Below are 19,268 nucleotides of genomic sequence, written 5' to 3'. Positions count from 1 at the left end.
ATTGGCTTCACTTCACCAGCCCAGCATGTCTTTTTAACCTAGGATGCCCAAACTTTGGCTGTCTTGTACCAGCCACTGGCCACATAATTAGAGTCAGCTTTCACCGGTTAATCACCTCATTCATGACTGCTTCCCCCCACTAAAGCTGACCAGCGTCATACCCATGTTGATGGCTTGTGTACTGTTATGACCAGGCTTGACAGTTGCTGCTTCTAGATGATGTAATACAACAATGCAAAGGACATGGGGGGCAGATTATCAGTAGGAGGCCAGGATCTCATTTGTCTGTGTAATGGGGAGTGTAATAAGCTGAATCGGCCCCTGGCTGCTATTGTCTGTTTATTTTGGTTCTGTGTGTGTGTGTGTGTGTGTGTGTGTGTGTGTGCCACAGGGTCCTATTGAGCCCGGAGCATGTTGAGCTCACCTTCCTGATGCAGAGATACTCCTGCCCTCGATCCGTCCCTCCTTTTAGTCTGACATGTCACAGACGCTTGGTGTTCTTTAGCTAATAAGGTGGAAACATTACTTCCACTTATGCAGCCTGTCATACATGGATCACTGATCATGTGCAGGGGGATATGGGATCATGTGAGAGCACAGGTTTACAGGTAGCCTATTAGAATAGGCCAGCTGGGCGTGTCTCTCTCCTCTTTCTCCTTCCTTCTCTGTTCTGTATGTGGTCTCCGGTTGATACCTTGTCTCTCTCTGTTATTGTCATTGCTAGAAACAATCTGCCCGCTCTGCTTTGCTGGCTGTGTCTTTCCTTCTTCTTCTCTTTGCCTCTATCTCCCACTCATTACTTTGTGAAAAGCACAGTTTTAGAGGCTATGTCTTTTCATTAATGAAAATTCATGGTCGGAATCTCTCTCTCTCAAGCCCCTACGCCTCTTTTCTCCCTTTCTGTCGACCTATTCTCCCTCCTGAAGGAGACAGCGGACACTTCTTATGCTTTCTTTCTCTCTCTCTCTCTCTCTCTCTCTCTCTCTCTCTCTCTCTCTCTCTCTCTCTCTCTCTCTCTCTCTTTGCCATCTCTTTTCTATTCCAACTCCACGCCTGTCTCTTTATCCTGCTGCTTTCTTTTCTTTTTCTTTCTCTCTCATTTTTCCCCTTCACTTTCTCTCTCCCTCTGCTCCACTGCTCTTCCAGTGGGCGTCAAACTGGGGGAGTGTGATCGGAAGAGAGAAGCGGCTGGGCGAGAAATGAAAGGCTGTTAAAGGAGAGAAAAAAGGAAAGGCGATAATGAAAAGCCTGATTTAGGTTCTTAAGCTACAACCAATACAGTCTTCATCTGAATCGGGGTATCGTCTGTCAATAAGGATTGATGGACAGCTCTGAATTTGAGCAGGGCGGCCACTGTGTTTGCCAGTGCTCTCCCTCTATTGGTAATCTATGTTCATTAAGGTATGTAGTCCACAGAAAGTCTTACTGAGGAAGATTAGTATCACCTCACTGTCTCCTGTCAGGAGTTAAGTATAATTCAGCAAAAACGTGTTCAAAATTTATTTCTAAATGCCGAGTGCCAAGTTATATATTTCTTTCTTTTTTTATGGTTTGCAGATTTGGTTTGACTCCAACACATACCGGAGTTCCATCAGACAGTTCAAGCCCTCACTTAGATAATTGAGGTGGAAAGAAGCCCGCTGGTTGTTGTGAAAAATGGATATCGAGATCGTGAGGATGAAAGTGAGAACGGAAAGGGAGATGGATGAGAGGACGGCAGAGAGAAGTGAAGAGGTTCATGCAGTGCTTTTAACCAGTCTAGGGGGGAGGCCTTCAATGATTTCTTGTATTGATTATTGATAATCACTCACCCACATGTGTACTGTCCACCCCAGCACACTCACGCCTTACAAACTCACGCATTGGAAATGGATGCTGCCGTTCAGAGGTGCTATATTGGGTGAATCCTTTAGAGATAATGTGAGAGCTTGTGAGGAAATGTGATAGGTAAAGATCACTTTTCAGCATTTAAAATACACATCTGTACAGGATGTTAACAGCATGCATACGTATATTATTAATAAGGGGTGCCACTAGTTCCCAAAACGATTCAATTACACATTTTGATTTTAATTAGATATTGGATCTTTGAGACTGATGCCGATACTGAGGGAGAAAATGCATCGATAATCGATATGGCGGCAGATACAATATACATTTTTTGAGCTGGAATGAAAGTAGACCTTTTTTGTGCACAGATTTTTCGCCACTCTGGTCGCTGAAGGCTACTTACTTAAACATAAAACTTTATTAAATAATATTAAGCATTGTTGTACATTATACAAAGTGTATTACATATTAAGGCCATTTTATAAATGATAACTGAGAAAAGAAAAAATAAATAGGAATAAAATAAAGAGCTTGATAAACATTATTCCTGTTCAGTTTCAATCAATTGACGTCTATTTTAAAAAAAATATTTAAAAAGTAATAGACGACATCATTTCTAAATGATGCCAAACAACATTTTCTGCATTATATATTGTGTAAAAAAAGTTCTCATAATAGCACCGGGCGGCTGTGGCTCAGCTCTGGTAGAGCGGGTTGCCCACCGATTGGAGGGTTGGTGGTTCGATCCCTGACCGTGGCAGCCTACATGTCGAAGTATCCTTGAGCAAGATACTGAACCCCAAATTACTCCCAATGCTGCGTTCATTGGTGTGAGAATGAATTCCCAATGGTGGCAAGTGGGACTGTCTGCCACCAGTATGAATGTGTGTGTGAATGGGTGAATGAGCAAAGTCTGTAGTGTTAAACGCTTAACACTAACACTTTGATTGGTCGCAAAGCGACTAGAGACAGCATACACACAGATACTGATATGCCTTTGAAAGGACAATATCTGTCGGGCTCTATTTTTATGCCCTGAAAGCTATCATTCTTATCTATCTATCTATCTATCTATCTATCTATCTATCTATCTATCTATCCATCTATCCATCTATCCATCTCTCTATCTATCTATCTATCTATCTATCTATCTATCTATCTATCTTTGTGTGTTGGACAATAGCTGTGGACTAAATGTCACTGTGTGTGTATGTGTTTCTAGCAAACCAGCTGCTCCATCTTGCTCCCAAAAATAGAGATGAAGAATAAGAATGGAACTAAACAGGGTGAGCTGGATCGTGTGTGTGTGTGTGTGTGTGTGTGTGTGCGTGTGCGTGTGTGTGTGTGTGTGTGTTTGGGTGTGTGTTAGAAAGGATAAAGAGGGAGAGGTTAACAGAGGAGGACATGGTGTTCGTGACTGTGGGTATAGTGAGTAAGCATACTTATGTTCATGTGCAGAAACAGATTTCAGGCCCTGTCAGCACATACTGTAGCTCCAGCTGAGATGTTCCATTCATTGTATTATAGCTTCTCTCTTCACTTATTATCTTGTCTAACTTCAAGTCTGTGATCAAGACCATATTTAAGATCAGTAAGATAAGTTTGAATGCTGATAAAAGCTATGTTTATGTCTGTATATTCAGCAGTGGTGGAAAGAAACTACAATTAGACTTCTAATTTACATAATTTCACATGGCAATTTTAAACCTTTTGGGGGGGTTGCTATAATGACAAGTTACTTTTTGGATTGAGGAGAAGGTGATGAATTTAAAAAATCGAATGAATGACACTCTTGAGTTGAAATTACTCCATCTCACCCAGCCACAACAAAACATAGACATTGATGCATTAGTTTAAACAATGTAATAATATGAAGTATAATAATATATCAATCTCAGGCAGTGTTGTGCAGTGTCACTCTTCACAGAGTTTGCTCAAAGTTCAGTTCACACAGATTAATATGAACTAGTTCATGTCATTAATTTGCAGGTATTTCCCGGTTGGACTGGTCTCATAATTCAACTCGATGTGTCATTTCAAACTCGTTGCAGAAGGCGGTGACGTTCTGACCTGTTTTTTCAAACCTGGTGGGCATTTGCATGAAAAAAAATTTTGGTTGGAATCTGATCTAATTTGTCCATAAAACTCCTTCAAATATTCACATGAACTGGCTTGAGCTGTACCTGCGTTATGGATTACCAGTTGAACTCGCCATGCCAGTGTTTCCTGCCTATCAACAGAGGATGGGGGGTCATCAGGGAGATATTTATTTGATGGGAAAACAGACTTCAGCACAACATCACATGCCGGGGGCCATAAATCCTCAGGCTCTGTAAACCACAGTGCAAAACAAATTAACGGGATCGTTGTGAGCTCTCACGGGAGTTCACAACGATGACGTTAATTTGAAAACCGATGCGTTCAGTTCACCAAAAACATGGGCACGATCAATAGAGCATTCATGCACAACAGTGATTTTTAAAAATATACTTTAAGTACATTTTGCTGTTAATACTTTTGGACTTTTACTTCAGTGAGATTTTAAATAAAGAACGTTTACGAGACACTGGTTATTTTTACTCAAATAAAAGATCTGAATACTTTTTCCCTCATTGATATTCAGTGTTATAGATGGTGGCAGTAAATTCCTGTAAGCTTACTGTACATGTCCAATCACAGTGGTTGAGCCACTGTTGATTATGCCGAAAGAATATTGGATGATGAAATAATTCATAAACATGAAATAATTTAATTTGCACTGCAGGCAGAATTGTGAGTTTTCTCATAAAAAGCATCGAAGACAATAACTTATGGAGAGACATGTTTGAGAGTCTGTATACTTCACATCTACAGTCAAGCATCACGCTGCATCTTTAACTTTTTTCTGGCCTCTTTTCATGAAGAGTGTCCCAGGACCTTGGCACTTAAAATGGCAGTCTGAGGAACCTTCCTCTTAAAGCCACTTTTATGAGCTTCTATTATTGATTTTATTAGGAACAGGTTAAAGGGGAGGGAGTCCCGGTTGGACATGTGTCTCTGAGAATAACTGAGGCCCTTGGACACCTGGGACCTCAGCGTGTCACTGTCAAATCAATAGATCATTTCACAACGGCCCATGTGGCTCCTCAGGGGCCCCAGCTCCGCGCCATGTTTCAGCCTTCTAATAGAACATGGCTATTCTGAGGGAAAGCACAGCTGTTGTTCACCTGTCACACTGTCAATACACACACTTGACACCTCAACATACATGATGGGAGCTGTGTCAGAGGCAGAGGGATGGGGGTATCATGTGTGAACGTGCGCCCACTTACTTCTCACCACAAGCGTCGATGCTCTCACAGATTAACAGCAGCGCTCGCTTCCATTCTCCCTTTTCTTCCTTCCTTCCTTCCTTCCTTCTTCTCACTTACAGGGAGTGTTTATGTTTCTCCCCCTGGTGAGTTTTGAATACGTCTCCATTTCCCCATGGGGCTCATTGACGTCTCAGCAGGCTTACAACATCTCCCACCTTCTCCCCGCGCTACCTCCGTCTCTCACTCCCCGCCCTCGCTTCCCTATCCATGACATTTCTCGCAGACATTTACTAGGAGACCTTTCCAGACCTTTCTCTGCGAGGCCACTTACAGTTGCTGCATGCTACTGTTCAGACAGCTCATGAAGATCATCAGGGAATTAAACTCACAAACTGCCACCATATTCTGTAAAGGAGCTATCAGCCATCTCAGCACTTCTGCACCGCTCTCCCCCTCCTCTCCTCTCCTCTCCTCCACCTCCTCCTCCTCTCTTTTCCTCCACTTCACTCCACACTCCCTTCATCTTTTAGATCACAGGCTTCTAAGGGACGGCAGATCCCACAGGTCTTGCTACTAACAGGTACAAATATGCTCATTTCTTTCACAGTAACAAGGCTAGGCTACCTCTCTCTCTAAGTGTGTGTGTGTGTTGGGTGTGTTGAGACTTGCATCATCCACCGGTAACAAACATTCACTTCAGTTGTACGTCATCTCCTCTGTGTATACACACCTATAGAGTGTGTGTGATTTAATGTATTCAGCATTGTCATATTAGTTCTCATGTATGCACCTGCTTGTGTATGTGTGCATTCACATCTCGCTTTGTCTGGATTTAATTGAGTATGTAGGACTGTAATGGTGTGTGTCAATGTGCAGTTGAGTGTGTGTGTGTGTGTGTGTGTGTGTGTGTGTGTGTGTGTTTATCCTGGTAAGGTGACATGGCTCCTCTGTCTACTGCCTGTTTCCCTGGAGACTGATTGCAAGAAGGCATTGCTTTGACAGGGAGAGACCCCCAAGGCTAACTCATTACAACACGATCTCACACACACACACACACACACCTACACACACACACCTTCATAGGCATTATCAACAAATGTAGTGAGAGACTTATCGCTACGTGAGTAATGTGTCGTTAAGCGACGTGTATTTGCTCTCACATCTGTGTCAATAAAGGTGGAGACATTCAGGGAAAACCTCATCTAGACACTACCCAGTTCTGTGTGTGTGTGTGTGTGTGTGTGTGTGTCTGTGTCTGTGTCTGTGTCTGTGTTTCTGTGTGTCTGACTGCTGATTGAACTAAAGAAGCTCAAAAAGCTCATTATCTCCACATGCTGTCCACCAAGCCACTGATCAATACACACTAATCCCACACTTATGCACAGCTGGACAAAAGAAGGAAAGGACACAAACTTGCACACACTTGACACATGCATGCGGACATACACAGAGACTGTCAGAGATCAGATCCATCAAGGTCTACTTCCAAATCTTACCTATATTTAATATTGTACACATCAAATTTAAGCTAGCATTAATTTAAAACTTTCTCTTCTGTCCAGAATAACGATAACAATCTGGTTCAAGATTAAATTTGCATGGTTGCTTCTGTTAGTTGCATGTTCTCATGTGCTAGGAAAGCCAAGTGGATGCTTGTTTCAAGGATGTAAGTTGATATCCATATTTTTCAGTATTATTTTATACATCTTTTTCTCATTGTTCAGCCAAATGCATAGAATGTATATGAGAAGTGGACGTAATCAGCATGATGTCGCCCATTGCTTTGTGGACTATGGGTTTGAAGCTTTTATATCTGGCATTTTGGGAGGCAGGAGGATGCTAAGTTATCAGTTAACTCTAATGCTATCTGCATTCAGTGAGTATATTTATATCAGTTAGTATCTGTAATTATAAATAAATAGACGACTCCATTGAGTGTCTTTGACCAACTGAAAGCTGAATAAGACATTTTTAGGTGATCAAAATGTTACAATTAACTTTCATGAACTGAAAAAACACTGAAAGAGTCAGAAGTTCTAAGATGAAAACACACAGTGCACTGTGGTAGTTTCCTGTCAATCACACGGTAGCCACGCCAAATTACATACCCTTTTTTTAATCTATTTTACTCTAAATGGGGCCGTCACATACAAAAGAGACTTTTGTAGAGTCTCATAAACTTCTACGCAATCTGACTTTGTTGAGTCGCCCCCTGCTGGCCATTAGAAAGAATGCAAGTTTTTAAGGCACTCTTGCATTAGTTTTACTTTTCAGACTGGATGCTGCCCGTTTGCCAAATATGACAAACATATGAGCTCTTCTTGAGCTTTTTAGACATGGAAATAATTAATCAGTGGTCATTAAGAATTTGGTCAATCACGTGGAATTTTTAATTGATCTGTGTATTTTTTTAAACTTTTTTAGTTTTATCTATGACTGTGTATCAATACTCACTGAACTTGTTCAGAATGTTCAATTCTGCGGCCGTACGTCAATAAGCCAATGAGCTGAGAATTAAGTTGGATAAAGCTACAGTTTGCAAACTGAGAGTTGCAATAACAATTACAGTAGGGTCCTCGCACTTTCAGTGCTCGGTCCCTAATTATAAAACGCACAGAAATACAAGAGTATTAATTTGAGCAAAACTAGCTTACTTTATCAAACCCTGCTAGCATGAATTACTAGTTTAATTTGATCCAAAACGTATTTAAACACAGCACACATTTAAATATGCAAGATTACATAAAACTCCTTAACGTTATCTTTACAGCATCACCTCATAAGAGTTAGTTTGACGATCAGCAGGAAGTCTCTTTTTGTCCTTTCAAAATAAAAGCGTGCATCAAACAGGCTTTTGCATATTACTATATATTTATATGTATATATTTATATATATATATATATATATATATATATATATATATATATATGTATGCATGTTTTATATATACTGGAATATGTATAAAAATATAGCAATTAATTGATTGTTAACGTTATATATGCTCAAGTTGGCAGGTTTCCAAACGCCCATCCCTAGTATGTGCATCTGCTGTCCACATGCATGTCCACAGCTGTGCACAGCCCTGTTGAACAAACTGTAAGCCTCACTATTGTCTTCTTCTAGAGTTCAATACAGGTGAATTTGTACAGAACAACACCTGCATCAGTTCTGGTTAGTTGCTAGAGACTAATGGACCCCTGCCAGCCAATTAGAACGGAGAATTGTCTGTGGTTATGGTATATATAGAGTGCTGAAATGAACAGAAGGCAAACACGTTCTCAATATAGTTGAGTCATTCACTATATAAGCAGAGTAAGTGAAGGGGAAATGGGCAGAAACAAAATGCTCCTGACAGTGTGATGGACAGAGCTGAGAAAAAAACCAACAAGCGGCCAGCAGACGTCTGGAGGTAAACACAGCGAGAGAGGTGAAAGAGAGAGGAAGTAAACTCCAAGCAAATCACATTTCAGCTCACCAGTGTGACTGTGTGTTCAAACAGATACGCTGCCGAAATACAAGTCTGCATTTTTCTCATTAGCACAACAATGTTGGCTTCCTTTGCACCTAGTTCGCTTCAGTGAGTACAAATGAGATGTTAGCAGAGAAGAGACAGACCAAGACAGGGAACGAGCGCGAGCAAATAAAGACGAAAAGACAGCTCGAGCTTTGGGCCAGCTGATAGAGGAAATCAGCGAAGAGCCAAAGCCAGGGTATTTTCCAGCCTGGTGCAGTGGCCCATGACCACATTGATATGAGGAACAAATGAACAACACAAAGTTAATGTTCTTCTTGTGTGTGTTTGTTTACGTTTGTGTGTGTTTAAAGGAAGAAAAGACACACTGTCTCATTTTCAGCAGAAATCTTTAACTGAAGGTTTCAGTTAACAAACTAGACTGTGTGTGTGACGCTGAATTAATACCATTAATACCATTAAGGCCGTGAAGCATCTACAGAGACCCTAAATAGACACAGTAACACACTAACACATTCTATTTTCCAGGAGGCTGACTTGCAATATATATTCATGAACCCAGAATGCAATGTAGATTCTGCTTAATAACGTCATGAAGGAAAGGCTGAGTAATATGTGTCTAAACTCAAAGTGCACTCTCAGATTAAGAGAGTGTTTGGCGATGAATGCTTAACAGTATTTTACTTATATCTGATCTGAGATGCTGCAGTCTTAAGGTGGCTCAACTCTTCTCTTGAAGAAGACAGCAGGCAGTTGTGTTCGTCACATGACCTTGAAAATGAATGCAACTTTTGGGGTTTTTTTCCAGGCTTATTACATTCATCAGTTAAAAACATAGTCCTTGATCTGATACGGACAAATGAATATTTTATTTCTAAAGCTTGAAAAATGAGTCACATTACAAGCTTTGTTGGGATGTTGATTCTTGACATTGTGCATCTGGGTGCAGAATATTTTTCTGAAGGTTGAAAAAAGCTTTAGAAATAGAATATTGACACTAAAACTCTCCATTGAAAATGAATAAACAATACCTGGTAAACTATGACAAAATCCAGTTGTGGTAAAATCCAACATCAGTCAAACACTTATTCGTCCTTTTTTATGACAATAGAAGTATACAACAGACAAAGGGGGGGAAATTATGTTTGCCTGAGGTACATGCAGCTTTTTATTTGTTCGTTTTCCTCTTTCACCAAAGGATATTTTTCTTTTTGTCAACAGATCCAAAGAAAGACGAATTCATCACACTAACAAGCTTTGCCTCAGTAGCCAAAGCCTGATATATCTTACTGCCACACTGTTGTACTGGCTTCCTTCATACACCGTCCTACTGTAGGTACAAAGGCAAATTAATCCACCACTGAAAACAGTCCCCGATACCAGTTCGATTAACATTAGCTAAAAACTACAGTGACCTGCTGTCTGAGAACATTACGAAGCACTTACTGCACATCTGTACATACAGTCATGGAAAAAATTATTAGACCACCTTTGATTTCTTCATTTTACTTGTTCATTTTAATGCCTGGTAAAAGTATATAATATATAGTAACTATAATAATAATGATTTTGGTTGTTATCAAGAAAACCATAGAAAATGGCTAGATATCAGCTCTTAAAATAAACTCTTATGAGCTATTTCTGTTGTTATTATATTTGTCCAAGCAAATGTACCTTTTTTGTACTAGGCGTTAAAATGAACAAGAAAACAAAGGTGGTCTAATATTTTTCTTTCTTTTTTATTGTGAAAAGGTTGTTTTTTTTGCCCGTATTTTGTTTGTCTGTTTGGGAGTTTTTCCCTTTTCCAAATCAAGGGACTACTATTTTGTACTGCATCATACTCTGCTGTAATCGTACTATCTTGTGTCTTTTTTACTTGTAAAGTTGGAGATCTTAGAAATCTATTTACTCAACTGCACTCATATTCATCACTCTTATAAAAGGCATCTGCTCTTATAAAAGCATCAGCTGTGGACTAAAAGCTGCATTTCATTTGGATTTGTCAACAGTCACTTTGACTGACAGAACCCACCCAGCATGTCGACTGAAATCACAGTCTCCAAGTAATCCTGATTAGCCACTTCAAATATATGGGAAATTAGCAGAGCTCTTCTTTCAGTGTAGGGGAGGTAAGGTCCAACCCACAGAGGCTTCTAAATGCCCTAAATGTGCATAGATGTACATATATGTACACGGTTGCCCATATAGTTGGAATAATTTTTACTAATTTTGTTTTCAGACACAATCCTCTGTTAGTTGTGGTTTCATTTTAATTCTGATATGTTTGGAAGAGATTGATTAATAAAGTTTTGAGAAAATATACACTTTATCTGTCAAAAATAAATCACCTTGTCACTATGATTTCATGGAAAGAGGTAAAAAAAATATTTTATTCCAACTTCATGGGCAACCGTATCGATTTATATGATGCATTTTAATGAGCAAGTATTTGTAATTTGTTACCGAATACTTTTTAATGTTTTTCCCCTCTCTTTGCCTTTACCAGATTTTATGGCAATCCATTCAGTTTCTGACATATTTAACTTAAAACCCAAAATGTCATCCTCATGGTGGAGCCCCGGGGAAGTCAGGGATCACCAAAGTCAGTATCGGATTCATCGTGGGAAAACCGAATTTCTGTGCCATATACCATGTCAATCCATCATGTAGCAGTCGAGAGATTTCAAGTCTTGAACCGACCACTTCAACCTGCTGGTGGTGCTACAGGAAGTCATTAGAATAAGTGGAAACTTTGACTTGATATCGCTGGAAAAAAAGTCAAAGGTAAAAAAAAAAAAGTCAGTAGGATTCATCCTGTGTGGAACGTGAATGTGTGTCGAAAATTTCATGGCAATCAACCCAATAGTATGGGACTGACAGACAGACAGACTGACACTGCCGTCCCTAGAGAGCCAGGCCACCAGCATGGCTAACAAGGTTTCCTGATGCATGACAATTACGGATGAGGTGAAAGCACACAGAATAACAGAAGGTGAAGTGGAGTAGCATTTCCAACACAGAATCTGTATTTTGTTTGTGTACCAGAATGTTTCAGAAGGCATTAATTCAAAAACCCCTCAGCAACGTAACTCTGATGATGTGACAGCACCTGAAATAATTAATTCATTAATTCCCACAAAACATTCGGCTCATACACAACCAAACATACTCTTACCAGTGTAAATATATTCCGATATAAATACATAAAGTCACCAGAGAACAGCGAATAAATCTAATAAACATTTTGCATAATCTGTATTTGTTATCACAGATTAAGTGCAACTGTGTGTTCCTGTGTAAATGTGCTTATGTGTGGACATGTTGGTGCATGTGTGCGCAGACATGTGTGTGATATCTCGTTGAGTGTGTGAGGTGAGAGGGTTAAAGAAGCCACTGAAGTGCTATGAGTTGTATTGATCGGAAGTTCCCCAGTGCATTGATTATAAGCCCTATGAATCCAGACGAGCAGAGGATTTAAAGCTCGGCTGCAGTGATATTGACGGCTGGAATACTTCCATTCTACTTCTGCTCGACGTTAGAAAGTCTGTTTTGTAAATGTTAGTTCTTATCGTCTGTGCTGAGGCAGAGCTGCTATGGTACACATGCCAGAGCAGTGACGGTGGACGTGGTGTGACATCTGGGACTCGCTCCAAGCTGAGCCAGACTTGTGGACTGGATGATGTTCATAGATGTTTTTGTACTCTGAATATTTAAACCAACATTGTATTGTGTGTGTCCATTTCTTCTCTCTGCAGAGCTCCATGTATTCTCTGGCCCTGAAGTGTCTGATCAGCCTGTCCACAGTCATCCTTCTGGGCCTCATCATAGCCTACCATGCACGGGAAGTTCAGGTAAAACACATGCACATAAATCCACCCGCAGACGTACCTGTAAACACGCTGACACAAACAACTCACAGACAGGTGTTCAACATTTTGGTAGCTCTAGTGGCCTAGCTTTGCTGAGACTTACAGGATCAATAGCACTCTCATGTCTGTGAGTTGAGTATGGAGCTGGAGCTGGGAGGCGATTAGTTTAGCTTAACGTAAAGACATGAAGCGGGGGGGAACAGCCTGTTAGGCTCTGTCTAAGTGCAACAAAATCTGCCTACTAGCGCCTGTAAAGCTCACTAATCAACAGTCCTGGGAACTTTAATATAATGGGTTACAGATTACTAGTTACCCTGTTAAAAATGTAATAAAGACGCAACAATACTCAACAGTGAAACAAGCTTTACACAGTACAGTCATTTAAGAGCCCTTTTCTGATTTTACAAGACAAATTAATTGATTCTCTCACTATTACATTGGGAGGAAACAGAGGTGTGGACTTGAGTCACATGACTTAGATATGATGACTTTTAACTCGACTTGACAAAATCTAAAGAGACTTGCAACTCGACTTGGACTTAATAACGTGCGACTTGTGACTTCACTTGGACTTGAGCCTTTTGACTTGAAAAGACTTGCTACTTTCCCCAAAACCCAAAGATTAAAAGGTATGTTAAGGACCACTCTATCTCTCTTTGTGTAAATGTGTGCGTCTCTCGCTGCGTCTCTCTGTGTGTCTCTGTGTGTGTGCTGTCGGCACAACATCCAATCAAATTCAATCCACGTATTTTCATCTGACATCTGCCATCAGGTGGCAAAAATGATACCAAAGATAGTTTTGTTTGGGTATAAAAACTACAAAGTGGTCAACAAAAGAGACGCAACAAATTCCAACTTCCGACTTTTGAAGATTCACAAAGAACGGTAAGTTTTGAATGAACGCTAACGCTAGCTTCTCGGCTAAGTAACTTTGCTAGCAGCATTGCTAAATTAGTGAGAAAAAAACACACACAGTATGAGATGAGACAAGACAGGACAGAAACTGCTGTGGAACTAGTTGTAGTGCAATATGCTTTTGTTATGCACTTGGTTTATTTTTCCAAATGTGTTTGAAGAATGTTCTTGCAAAAAAAAAAGTTTTGATAAATAAATACAGATTTTAAAAGCATACATGATCCGTTTAAATATTATTACTCTGTTGTTAAAAGGACTCGAAACTCAAATTGTAGGACTTATGTTGAGACTTATCGGTCTTGACTTGGGACTTGACTCGGGACTTGAGGGCAAAGACTTGAGACTTACTTGTGATTTGAAAAACAATGACCTGGTCCCACCTCTGGGAGGAATAGTGTCTTCCTTCCATCCAGTCTATGGTCTGGACGGAGACACAACTCTTTGGAAGCCATCCTACACTTGATGGGTTTCACTTATATTTGTCCCAACAGCTTCGTCCACCACGTTGTCTGGAAAACATGCCAAAAGAATGTATTCCTGCATGGCAAGAACATGCAAAGTGACACAATAAATGTTATTTTCCACAGTACAAGTCACACACCTTCTCATTCAATGGTTTTTCTTTTTTTTTTAAATAAAATTCTACATTGTACATTAATATTGAAGACATCAGAACTATGATGGAGCACGTGTGGAATTATGTAGTAAACACAAAAAGTGTTAAACAAATTTTATATTTGTGTTTTATATTTTATATTCTCAAACACATTAAGAAGGCAAAAAATTCCACAAATTTTGACAAGACGCACCTGTTAACTAAAAACTATTCCAGGTGATGACCTCACAAAGCTGACTGAGAGGGATGAAGTTTCTTTAATGATGTCTTTAAAACATTTTTTCTACATAATTCCATATGTGTTTCATCATGGTTTTGTTAAAATAATAAATAATAAAGGATAACTACTTATTGCGGAGGTGTGTCCAGACTTTTGACTGGTACTGTACATATACTGTAGATTTATTAAGAGAAAGAACATATTTGAATATAATTCCTTTTTAATCCATCCAACATTATGATTAGTATCTGTAATTGTATTACATATTAAAAAATATTTTCTCAGTAACTGTAAAGGATAACAATTGCATTTATCTTTTATAGTTTAATTAGGGCCACGGGGCAATTGCACCAAGCACTGGTCCCATACAGCAATAGCTGTAGGGACCAGTGCTCGGGGCAGGACAAATTATATATCAAAACGTGCGGTTTGATCGGGATCGGTGTGCTATTACTTTTCTCTACAGAATATGAATTACGAATACGAACTGCCCAAAACTTTGCATTGAAATAAATGGGACGGCCGGAAAAAAATGAGCGAAAAAGAACAATAATTGGAGATTTTCAAACGTCTACTTCTCCGTCATAATTTCACCTAGAGACTCCATTTAAACTTTAAACAGTAGACACAAGTCTTGTGTATCGGTGTATTAATCCATGTTTTTATCAATCCCTGTTCAATGACCATGATCATTTTTGGAGAATTCTGAGATTATAATGGGTGTGTATTGCACGGAATGTTCGTGTCACAGTGTGTGACATCATCGCCAGAGTGTAGAGGGAGAGAAAAAATTTGAAAACTGCGCTCCAGGCCGCAAATTCCACTCTACAGAAATAATTTATACATAGAAACGTAGGGAAATTTGTCTTCTCACTCACAATCCTCTGGTAAAGCTGTCAGAGTTATAGTTTGGGCGTACGACGTAGAGATGCGCCACCAACACACACCAACACGCACCAACAGCCTCATTGGCTCCCATATTAAAAACGCAGGAAGATTTCTGAAAAAGGGAGATGTAACAGTTTTTTTAGATCACTCTAACAAAGCTATTTTTTCATTTTTCTTAAAAAAAAAAACATATGTAGATGTTCAGGAAGAATTCAGGATGCTCAAAGTGAAGTCGGATCAATGATAGGTATTATGGTTTTGCCAAAAAGGCTTTCTGTTCGAGGCCAGAAATTCTGTCTGTCCACCTCTGCTGTCACTATGCCGGAACAGGTGCCAGTTAATCCTGTTGATTGCTTTGATCTGATTGCCTTTGATCTTTGATGTGATTACAGTTACAGATACACAGACACACATACACACACGTGCGTAAGCACGCACACTCCTAACACATGCATACACATGCTTCAAACGTACACACACACACACACACACACACACACACACACACAGGTAACTTTATGTGATTTTAATTACACACAAACACACACACAAATGCGCGCGTAAGCGCGCACACTCCTCCAGATACACGTTTCACACACACTCACACACACATTTGGAGGTTAAAGGGCATAGTTGAACTGAAGAATCTCATCATAGTGTACATACACCGGCAGTAGCTTTTCAGAATATCCCCAGAGGAAATTTTATAATTACATAATGTTATATGTAACCAGCTACTCCAACACTGCTAATTAACACAATATGTCTCATTTATTTAATCCGTATATATTAAATTATAGTATGCTGTATTTAAAGTGTCAAAACAACAATTTGCGGTTTAACAAAGGGACTATTTTAAGATTACAGGTAGGCCCTGTTTACATACTATAATTAGGCTGATAATTATTCTTAGAATGAGCTCGGCTCGCTGTCTACCAGTGTTTCCAGTCTTTCTTTTAAGCTAAGCCAACTAACTGCTGGTTGTAGCTTCATATTTAATGGACAGATTTTAGAGTGTTATCAGTCGTCTCATCTAACTCTCTGCAAGAAAGCATGTTTCCCAAAATAGCGACTACGTCTTTACTGCCTCTTTTGTTTCAGAATGGTTGTCTACAGATGTAAGCAGAGGCACATCTGAGCTCTGTCCACAGTGGACACATTATGTTGTCATCCCTCAGGCCTCCGAGATAGACCAAGGGACCCAGGTGTGTGTTGGCTCCAGCCAATTAATGACTTTAATGAGGTTCTTAGTGGGATTGAAGAAACAGTCTGCATGGCTTTGCATCGAGTAAATACACACTGAATGTTAAACACACACTCGTCCATTAACAACCCTGTCATTCAATAGATGCACACATAAACACACAAACACACAGAGCCTGAACCTCTTGTAAGGCTGAAACAATCAATCAGAAATGCTTTCATGCTTCTTGGTATCTGTTTTGCTGTTTGTCATTTCACTAATATAATGGTACCACGGTCATTTAGCCGGGGTTTTCATCTGAAGCCATTTGCAATCAATGCACATTGACTATTTATGGGAGCCTTGCGGGAATCGGACCCAATGAGTGGCCCCACACCAGCTATTACTCCCACCAGCTAAACCACGGAGCAACACTCATCCATCTCACTACATATTAGTTTAATGCTGTGATGTTTTTTTTTTTTTCATTACATCACAGGTTAGATGTTGGTGGAAATGTCTATTACAGTTCCAGTGAGTCTTATGATGGAGATTGTGATGTATTCTGCTCTGAGGTTGAGGCTCTCCGTCTGTGGATCAATAACTAGATGGCCATTGCTTATTCACTGTCATACTCAGGGGCTGATAGACTAGCAATCAGTCGGTAATAGGCTGCTGCTGCTGCTGTGTATTAAGATTCACAACAGTACGTGTATTTGCGTTTATGGTTCAGCATTCATTGAGAAAAGAGACCTCGCTTCTGCTCACAAGTTTGATGTCACATCCACATACGGAGTCAGTCATCCTCCCACGCACACTCCGGGTGCCACACGTGACAGGCACGCTAATACCGGCAGGAGAAGAAAAGATTGATACTGTAAGGCCGACACGGCAGAAAATGGTCTTTAATCTCTTTGAGAAATCATTCCTTTTGATTAAATGAAGTTAGGAGTTTGGGGAGGAGTGCTTTGAAGGTGGAGGAGATAATTTTGTGATTGAACCCCAAATCACTTCTGATAACTTGAGTGAAGATGGTGATAATTTATTCTCATTTTTACCCTGCTGCAGCAGACAGCTTTTGAAGGATAATCCCGGTTTATTACAGTTTGTGTATTACTTCAGTTTTTAATAACACTATACTGATGAAAATTGCTTAAATCTGGGAACACGGTGACACTGCAGTCAGGTAATCAGACAGGTTTCAACCAATTTATTATGAGGTAAAACCAAAGGTGAGCACAGATGTTATGCTGGTAATTATTCCTCACTGCAGAAAAAGAAAAATGTGTGCACACAACTGAGGCTTGATTGCAAGTTGAAACAGGAAGTGTAAAACAGTGTTTTTGTGGCTCTTCTAGATATCTATTTATCTTCAGAAATTAACTTTGTGAGTTCAATGTCATGATGACTGAATGTCACAAATAAATCCTTTATTGGATATGTGGGGTAACAGAAACGAGCTCAACAAGCTCGACAACATTGATGCATTATAAAACCCATTAAGTGGATATGTCAAATTTGTCAGCAAACAGTTGCTTATTGAAGACTTTTTGTGTCGTGTTTCCACCTGAAGACTGTCTAAAATGCACTCCCTTTTAGCTCTATTTTTGGTCTCTACCATCTCCTGAGGGAAATATCTGGCCTGCTGTTTGCTGATGCACAGGCAGCATACAGTCATTTTTAGATGTTCTTTGCAAACAACAATATTTGGTAACTGGGAAGCTGCTGGCTACTTTTTATCTTGTTGCAAGTAGTTATGTTAGTCCATCTGTGATTTAGCGCCTGATCGATTTAGGATATTTTAGGCCGATACAGATTTTAGATTGATAATATCGATGGTCATTGTTTGCTGTCCAATTAGCAACTTGAGACACCAGAAATGGAGCTGGGGTTGGAATTGATGTCTGCAACTGGATTATTTCTCAAGTAGTTTAGCCAAATTAGCTAAACTAGCTAAGTTAGCTGCATTTCGGTTGGTGCTTCTGCCTCTTTTGCTCTCCACATGACCTGTTTTCAACTAAAGATCAGTAAAAAGTCATTAAAAATGAAAACGAGAAAGCTTCAGATACCAGAATACGGCCTTGTTTCAGACATATTCTTCATCCATATGCAGATATCTCTTTACCAGTGACGTGAGTCAGGAGAGGCAGGGGAGGCAGAGCTTCACCTGTCATCATGGAAAAAATTAAATATATAATGAATAAATTAAATTGTTATATTTGTCAAATGGTTTGAACTATAAACTAATGTTCCATTTAATTTAAACAATTTTGTTTGTTTTTATTATTTTTTTAATTAATTTTTGCATTTCCTGTTTAAGGGGAAGAGATGCACGGTGCAGCAGCAGCAAGCTGAGCCCCACGTTGGTTTGAGCAAACTGTGCTCTGCCATGCAATGTGAGCTTGTTACTGTCTCTCTGTATGTTGCCAAACAAATGTTTCAAACACTTTTAATACATGCCCCCCTGACTTTCCATAGTTTAGCTGATGTATATAATATATGTGTGTAATCTGTTTCGTGTGCTCAGTGAAGAGGCACTGGGTGAGGCAGGCAGTTCTCTTGCCACATGGCAGGGGGCACTCATTACATTACATTACATTACATGTCATTTAGCAGACGCTTTTGTCCAAAGCGACTTACAATAAGTGCATTCAACCTGAAGGTACTAGACATAGACCACAGGAATCAAGTAAGTGATTCCAGAGATTGTTATGCTACTCCGCAGCTGCAGAGTAAGTGACAGACTTTTAAAACTGAAAGAAGACAAGGTAGACTTCTATAAAAAAGTAATGGAAATTTTTATCTGGCGCATTGACCTCATTTAAGTAAGGGTAAGACCATAATAACATTTTTATTTAAATGAAATGTGCGTCACACGGGCTATAGTTTGTATGTGTAAAGCATGTTGCTATGTACGGCTGGGCGATATGGACCAAAAGTCATATCCCGATATATTTAGGCTGAATATCGATATACGATAT

At 39.7% G+C, this 19,268-nt stretch overlaps 1 protein-coding gene across 1 annotated transcript in view; it reads left to right on the top strand.

Annotated features, from left to right (window-relative positions):
• The window catches only part of kcnn3 (potassium intermediate/small conductance calcium-activated channel, subfamily N, member 3), an 83,987-nt gene that overhangs the window by 3,570 nt on the left and 61,149 nt on the right, over nt 1-19,268 (top strand). Inside the window, exon 3 of the mRNA XM_059339022.1 lies at nt 12,352-12,447. Within this exon, the coding sequence (XP_059195005.1) occupies nt 12,352-12,447 (96 nt within the window). The remainder of the gene's footprint in view (nt 1-12,351; nt 12,448-19,268) is intronic.

This window comes from Centropristis striata, chromosome 8 (assembly GCF_030273125.1).
Source record: "Centropristis striata isolate RG_2023a ecotype Rhode Island chromosome 8, C.striata_1.0, whole genome shotgun sequence".
NCBI classification, from domain to species: domain Eukaryota; kingdom Metazoa; phylum Chordata; class Actinopteri; order Perciformes; family Serranidae; genus Centropristis; species Centropristis striata.
Note: the sequence above shows the minus strand (reverse complement) of the source record. Positions and strands in the feature narration are given on the sequence as shown.